An 8769-nucleotide genomic window follows, 5' to 3' on the forward strand; every position below is an offset into this window, starting at 1 on the left:
TTTTGATTAACTTTGGCTTAAGTCTACTTTTTTTGATATGAGGTTGGAAACCCCTGCTTGCTTCTACAGTCCATGTGAGAGGTATTATTTTTCCCAACATTTCACTTTCAGTCTGTGGATGGCTTTTCCTCTCAGATGAGTATCCTGGAGGCAGCATATTGTTAGATCTTTTTAAAAAATCCAATCTGCAAGCCTCTGCCTTTTGATTGGTGAGTTTAAACCATTAACATTTAGGGTTATTATTGAGATATGGTTTATATTCCCAGCCATATTTGTTTATTTTTGTTATTTAACTTGACTTGATTTTCTCTTTGATTAGTTTTTCCTTTAGGGTACTACTTCCCTCTGCTGATTTTCATTGTTGTTTTTTTTCCTCACCATGAAATATTTTTCCAAGGATGTTTTGTAGTGCTGATTTTCTAGCTGTAAATTCTTTTTAACTTTTGTTTATCATGGAAGGTTTTTATTTCATTATCAAACCTAAAGTTTAATTTTTCTGGATACAAGATCCTTGGTTGGCATCCATTTTCTTTCAGAGCTTGACATATGTTGTTCCAGGATCTTCTAGTTTTCAGAGTCTGTGTTGAAAAATATGCCATTGTTTTCCCCCTATATATAATCTGATTGTTTTCTCTTGTGGCTTTTAAAATTTTCTCCTTATTCTGTCTGTTAGGCATTTTTATTATAATGTGCCTTGCTGTGGATCTGTTGTGATTTTGTACATTCAGCATCCTGTAGGTTTCTTGAATTTGGATTTTCAATTTATTCTTCACGTTTGGAAAGCTTTCTGATATTATTTCATTGAATAGATAGTTCATTCCTTTGGTTTGGAGCTCTATGCCTTCCTCTATCCCAAAAAATCTTAAATTTGTTTTTTTAATGCTATCCCATATTACTTGTATGTTCTGCTCATGGTTTCTTACCATTATCACTGTCTGGTCTATGTTATTTTCAAGATTATAAATTTTGTCTTCATTGTCTGAAGTTCTATCTTCCAAGTGGTCTACTCTGTTGGTGATGCTTTCATTTGAGCTTTTAATTTAGTTTATTGTTTCTTTCATTTCAAGTATTTCTGGGTGTTTTTTCTGTTTTGTTTTGTTTTCTTTCTTTTTTTTAGAACCTCTATCTCCCTGTTGAGGTTACCTTTGCCCCTCAATAGATGAATGGATAAAAAATGTGGCATCTATACACAATGGAGTATTATGCAGCACTAAGAAATGCTTCCTGTATTTATTTATGTAGCTCCTTGTCAAAATGATCTTTCACTATCTGTATTTGCTCTCTTATATCTTCCTTGAGTTCACAGACATTTTAATCATGTACATCCTGTACTCCTTATCTGTCATTTCTTCCTCTGGGGTTGCCATGGATTCTAATAATGTGTTAGCTTGATTTTTTGGGGGTGTTTCTTCCTTGTCTTTTCATGTTGTTCGTGTGTCTTCCTTTCCAGCTCTGTGGATCTGGTGTGTTATTGTTTTTACCCTATAGGTTTGTAGTGCTCTCATAGGGTTCCAAAACCTCTCCTTTTTGGGGAAGAACGATGTTAACAAATCATACCAACAATATACCACCTATGAACAATTCATTGATATTAAGACATTTACAGTTTGGTTTTAATGTACAGAAATGTTGAATTCTATTATTATCTATAATATAATCAATAGTTTTGTAAAAGGGTTTATAGTTTCTGATGGTGGACAATGAATTGGGGGTGGGGCATAGGATGATATGCTGAGGAGGTAGGATGTGAGGATATAGAATTAATATATCTTAGGAAGTGTGAAAAAAATCTAATAAAGAGAGTTAGGAAGAGAATAGACAGGAAGTAATTTAGGGTAGACAAGTACATGGGAAGACAGTAGAATACATAAAGCAAACATACATATGTATTCAGAAAAATAAAGGATGTTAAAATAGTAAAAATTGGAGGGGGAAAGGAAAACGAAAGAAGAAACAAGAGGGGGGAAGGCATATACAACACCTCTATATTATTTTTTATTGTATTGTATTGTATTTTTATTTATTTATTACATACATGACAATAGTGGAGTGCATTACATTCATAATTATCCATTCACAGCCCATTTTTTTGTAACTCTGTATATAGAGTATTTTCACACCAAATTATGCCATTATACATGAGCTCTCCTATTTTCTGCATACAGTTCTTAATACACCTTTATACCACCATTATATATACCACTATTATATATCTGCTTGTATATAAGGTATGTTGACACCAAATTCACATCTTCATACATGTATTTTGTATAATGATGACCCTCTCCTTCCATCATCCTATCTATTCCCCTTCTCCCTCTCCTTCCCTCCCAATCCTATTCCCTATCTAGAGGTAACTTTCCTCCCAACACCTCTATATTATATTATTCAGATGTCCCAGTCCTCAAAACCCTTCTTCATACAAAGTTCTTGGTTTTACATATGTTGGGGATGTGAGGGAGAAAAAATAGAGAGGGAGAAGAAAAAGAGAAAAAATACTTGAAAAAAGAGACTAGGATTGGTGCTAGTTTTAGAAATCTGTATCTTTCCTGCTTCTTTTCTCACCCAATAGGTGGGGTTGTCTGTTGTAAACTGGTGTCTCTACCCTCAGGATGGTGGAGGTAACCAGGGTGGAAAGGCTGGTCCTGGTGGAGGACATCTGGAAGCAGGGAGTGACACCCACCAGTTCCTGTAGGGAGATTGCACCTCAAGGATCTCTTTTTGGGACCACTCGTATGACTTGAGTGCTCAGTACTAGCTCGCTTTTTTGCCTGGAAATTTCTCATTTCCTGGTTTCTATGTTAGGCTCCAAACATTAACCCTGTCTCCCTCTCCCTTAGCAGTTCCCAATTGAAGGACCTCTCACTCTAGGGCTCCCGGGGCAGTGCCCTGGTTGGGCTGGGCACCTGTCCAACTGAGACCCATTTTTTGTTGAACATCTATTATGTTGGGTTACCGATGCTGGGAAGAGGGGGAAGTTGGAAACCTGGTACCTGGCCAGCTGGAGCTCCAATCTTGGAGCTGCACCCACTAAATATGGCAAGGAAGTTGAGCCAAGATGGAGGCAGTCTGCTTCCAGTGCCAAGGTGTTGGGTGGGGTGGGGAGCGCCAGGCGATGGTGTTGTGCTGAGGGTAGTTAGCAGCTGAGTGACCTGTGTGGGAGCAGAGTGAAGTTTGAGTTCTGCAGCTGTGCTGATAGGTGATTCTGCTATTCTAGGCACCCACAAGCCCTGCATTGGCTAGAACTTTTGGGGGTTGAGTGTCAGAAGTCAGGAGTCTTTCTCAAACAGGAGTCCTGCTCAAGTGCTGAGGCCCAAAGCCCTGCACAGGGGCACAGTGCTGGTGATTTCTGTGCAAGAGCAGCTGTATAGGGGTCATCTAACACTCTCAGAGATTCAATATTCCCATTAGGTGAGATCTGTATCACAGAGTGACACAGAATGCTGCCTCCCTCTGGCCTGCCATCTTCTTCCCCTCAGGCCATGTTATCATTAACAGTATAAGGAGGGCAGCAGATCAAGAGATGTGATTTAACCAATAGTTCATTACTCACAGTTATTAAGAGGAATGTGCATGGTATGCTGCATGAGGCCACATGAAGCATCAGGTTTCATTAGGAAGCAGGAGGAGTGAATGAGAATGTGGCAAGAGCTATGATTGTGGTTTCCACAGTAAGAATAAAAACAGGTGACACAATGTATACATCTTATAATTTGCTAGTTTGAATAATTTCAGCATGCCCTAGAGTATAAATGCTATCCTTGTTTTCTGGTATTTACCTATGGGGTTTTTAAGACAGGGAGTTAATGTCCAAGATTGAGAATCCAATAAAGCATATAATTGGAATATGGGTTCTGGATTGGTCAGTTTGTGCATGAAAGTTCTGCTTTCAGCAAAGTCCTTTAATATCTCTCGAGACTGTGACATTGAAAGAGGCAGTTTCAACTAAGATCATTCGAACCCCAAATATCAAAGCAACAGAAATACCTGAAATAAAATGTCATGCTTAATACAGATGGATTACAGAAGTGTGAAGTTCATAAGTGAGACTGTGAGTAGAAAAGTACATGTGGGTGTTGACAAGACAGTGATTCTCTGATTCAGTTCTTTGGAGTGGGTGCATATTCCAGGGAGGTTCTGTGGAATATGAGAGAATAGCTTTTTTTTTTCCTTTTTTAAAAATTTGTTCTAATTACGTATACATGACAGTAGAATGCATTTTGACACATTGTACACAAATGGAGCACAACTCCTCCTTCCTTGGACTGTACATGGTGCAGAGTCACACAAGTAGTATAATCAAACGTGTCAATAGGGTAATAATGTCTGTCTCATTCCACCATTCTTCCCATCTCCACATCCACTCCACTCCTCTCACTTACCTCTGCACAATCATTCTTCTCTATCCCCCCCCCACCACCCATGGATCAGTATCCATTTATAAGAGGATACTGATATTGATTTGGGGGGTTTGGTTTATTTTACTTAGCATGATATTCTCCAGCTTCATCCATTTACCTGCCAATGCCATAATTTCATTTTTCTTTAAGGCTGAGTAATATTCCATTGTGCATATGCTTTGGGGGTAGAATTCTGAGAAGGAACCAAAACATGTAAGGATGTACATTGAAAGAAGAATACACAAAATAGACTGAAAGATAGCCAAAGATAGAGGAGGATAACTAGGAAAGGGAAGGTTTTCTGCGGTAATAGACAGTAGTATACATGTAAAATGCTCTTACCAAGAAAATGTCCACCATGTTTCTCTACAAAAGTGTTGAATATAACAGCAATCTGAAGGGTGGGACTGTGACAACAAGTTTAAGTATATTAGCAAAAGACTGACATGACGGATCAAGAAATAAAAGAAACAAAGTGGAAATAGGGATCTGATAGAAATAAAGGTTCAAAAGATTATAGATGGGAAATTTACACAGTGGCATCATTAAAGAAGAACTTTCTTTAAGATTTCATATGAGAAAGTCATGGATTAGGTAGCACAAGGGGCTATGAAGAAATGATCTTTTGGGTGCTCTGCTAACTCGAAAGGCCAAGGTTCCAGTCTGTGCTTGCACTTGGTAGAATTCAACCATCAGAGGACACTGTTGACCTGAGGTTTTGGTCAGTACACTCCCAGGTTATCATTGTTTTCTAGTTTTGTAATACATAGCTACCATGTTTGTCTCCTCCATTCTATATTTTTCCAACTGAGTTGAAGGTAAACTCAATATTCCTTGTTTAATATTACCTTAATATCTTATCTACTATGCTGGCTATTTATTGGTTTTCAGTCTCCTGTCATCATATTGAAATCCTTTTGGATTATTATTCAATCATTTGTCATTTTATTTATGTTTTTAGATTTTATTTCATTTGTATATTAAGTACATCTATATTTCACTAAATATGTCATTGATTAAAAATATAAAATGAGATTGGTTAAAGCCCTTGTACCAGTAAATGATAAAGAGTGAAGATGCGTTATTTCCTTCATTTCTTCACAGGAAACAAATAGTTCTGGGAAATTTATGTGCTGCAGGCATGGTGTCAAAGTGGGAAATGAATCATTAATTCATGTAACCATATTTGTTGAGAGCCTTTTGTTCTCCAGGCACTATACCGGGAAATGGGGATACTTTAATGGTGAACAAAAGCAAACCCTATTGTATAGTGAAGATCAGTATTGTAGAAAGACAAGTGTTAACAGGCATATATAGACAAGAGTTTTGTGTGCTTTCTCATATTAGGAAGATAAAAAATAGTCAACCTAAATATACAATAGCTATCAGTAGGATTTGGTAAATGAAGGGGGGATAGGTAAAGGAGATAGGAGTTGGTTAGTGTACAATGTATATATGTATTAAAATATCTCACTGAAATACACCAAAATGTACAATTTGTACATGCTAATCAAAATAAAATAAAATAATATTAAATATAAAATATTAAATGCTGCATCCCATGTGTTTATTTTAATGTACAAATAACATTATATAATTTAAAAATGATCAAAATCCTGTGAAGTAAGTTATTTCTTGTGTTTCACACTTAAGTAAACTGAGACTTAGAGAAGTGAATTTTTCAGAACAGAGAGCACCACTCATCGGTGATAGAGTTGATCAGTAGGGACTTCATACGTGCACCAATATGCTTCTCATTCAAAAACCATCTTTGATACATTGGTTAGACAACATGAAAATTAACACTTTGTTTTTATCATTCATATTTTCTCCATTTTCCACAAAATCATCATACATAGCATCTAAATTTCTTATTAAAATCATCGATCCAGCATTGATCCATTAGTGATGATCTTCCAGTTCAGAAAACTTAACAAAAGACATAAATTAATTAATTTGGCAAAAGTTGCTAATATGGAGCTTATTTTGTTAGTTTTCTTGTTTTGTTTTTGCTTTCTGTCATACTTCTTATAATCTTATTTGGATTTTTAACTACAAAAATGTCAGTCTTAAACAAAGCAACCTTTTGTTTCTATCCTACTTCTATGGCTTATTAGAGTGTATTAGCAGTTTATCTGCAGGTTTTTCAGAAGGTGAATTTTCATAAGATTTGAAGGGAAAGTCAAACATTTCATTTGCCAAAATGTATGCAACATTGTATAAGTTACATACATTAATTTCCCAAATGAAATTAACATGTATTTATCACCTTTATATGTACCCTAAAAGAAGACAAAATTTATTATTATATTTACTATTTTTTTCTACCACTGAGGACTCAGAGAGAGGCAAGGACTTATAATTTTTATAGAAAGAATGAGATAAGAATGTCAAGTGTTGTAGAAAACTGCACAGTGAGGATAGGGCTGGAACGGATGGGAAAACTCCTTCTGTGGAGTAATGAATGATTTATCAGTTGAAGATGTGTGGGGGAAGGTATTCCAGGTAGAATCATTCATAATAACGCGATGTTTGTTACTAATTGCTATCACCAAAGAAATGGTTTTACACTATTCTCAGTCCATTTCTGGCCATGCATGGGGCTTCCAGGTTTGGTGTACTGACCATATTTATTGAGGAAAAAGAAGCAAACACTCAAAATCGATATCTCAGTAGTGTTTTAACCTCCTAAAACAGGTTATCTAATAAATAAAGGAAAGAAGCCAGTTGGAACTGCAGGAAACTAATGCTGTGTTTTCCAGCTTAGATTTTTAAAAGTAGTTACCACAATCTTGGTTTTGTAAGGGAAACAATATATATCATCTCTACTTTCAGACAAGGAAGCATTGCATCCAAAGGATTGGCTGAGCTGGCTGAGGTCACAAAGAAAATGAACAACAGGACTAGAGTTCAAACTTAGGCCATATTATTCCTAATTCAGTGATCTCCTATCTCAAGAAGAGTCATAATAGAAGATTGGATACACAGAACTAAATAGAAAAATTAAAAAAAAACATGCACAATTTTGGAGAATTTAAGAAACATAGTGAAATAAATCTTTTAATGGTATTCCTCATAGGATGACCTGAATTATTTTCTCCTATTTGGCAGGTGAAAGGCTATGGGAAATTTCAACACCAGTTCTGGAGAGAGCTTCATTTTGGTGGGCTTCTCAGATTGGCCTCAACTGGAGATCCTCCTTTTTGTCTTTATTTTGATTTTCTACTCCCTAACTCTCTTGGGCAACACCACCATCATCATTCTCTCCCGAATAGACCTTCGACTGCACACGCCCATGTATTTCTTCCTCTCCCACCTCTCCTTCCTGGACCTTTGCTTTACCACCAGCACTGTGCCTCAGCTCCTAATCAACCTTCAGGGACTGGACCGGACCATCAGCTATGGAGGGTGTGTGGCCCAGCTCTTTATCTACCTTGCCCTGGGCTCCACTGAGTGTGTGCTCCTGGTGGTGATGGCCATTGATCGCTATGCAGCTGTGTGTCGTCCACTTCACTACACAACCATCATGCACCCCCTTCTCTGCCAGGCATTAGCTATCACATCCTGGGTAGGAGGATTCATGAACTCTCTGATTCAGACAGGCCTCATGATGGCCATACCTCTCTGTGGCCATCGACTGAACCACTTCTTCTGTGAGATGCCTGTATTCCTGAAGTTGGCTTGTGAGGACACAGGAGGCACAGAGGCCAAGATGTTTGTGGCCCGAGTCATAATCTTGGTTGTGCCTGCGGCACTGATTCTAGTCTCCTATGTGTACATTGCTAAGGCAGTACTGAAGGTCAAATCAATGGCTGGGCGCAGAAAGGCTTTTGGAACATGTGGGTCCCACCTGCTGGTTGTTTTCCTCTTCTATGGCTCAGCCATTTACACGTACCTCCAACCTATCCACAGTTATTCTGAGAAGGAGGGAAAATTTGTTGCCCTTTTTTACACTATAGTCACTCCCATTCTCAATCCTCTAATTTATACCCTAAGAAACAAGGATGTGAAGGGAGCTCTGTGGAAAGTACTAAGAAGAAGCAGAGACTCAGGTTAAGATGGGAAAAGAGAATGAGTAAAATTTTAAGTAATAACTCTCAGACCATGGATCCTCTCTTGTTCCTTGGAAGACTGATGATCATGCACAGTCCTCTGTAATCTCTGTGGATTTAGTGCCTTCTTGGCTTGAATGTTAGACATAGGGACCTTTGGGGACTCTTTCTAGTTCATATCCTGTGACTACTGTGCAGCTAGGAGTAAGTGTTGACTTCTATCACAACTTTCCAAAGGAATGAGGCTGGGAAGTGGGGATATTGTGGTCACATATGGTGAATGGGCCTGAATTCTCATCATATCTGAGCATTATAGA

General features: G+C 37.7%; 1 protein-coding gene across 1 annotated transcript; it reads left to right on the plus strand.

Moving 5' to 3' along the window:
• Nucleotides 1-7521: 7521 nt before the first annotated feature.
• LOC308641055 (olfactory receptor 2Y1) lies at nucleotides 7522-8457 on the plus strand (the record flags this gene model as incomplete). Its single annotated transcript, XM_081279246.1, has 1 exon — nucleotides 7522-8457. One exon carries the CDS (start codon nucleotides 7522-7524, stop codon nucleotides 8455-8457), a length of 936 nt encoding a protein of 311 aa, XP_081135372.1.
• Between the last annotated feature and the right edge of the window lie 312 nt (nucleotides 8458-8769).

The sequence above is a fragment of the Spermophilus citellus genome, assembly GCF_964194105.1.
Source record: "Spermophilus citellus genome assembly, chromosome: 1".
NCBI classification, from domain to species: Eukaryota; Metazoa; Chordata; class Mammalia; order Rodentia; family Sciuridae; genus Spermophilus; species Spermophilus citellus.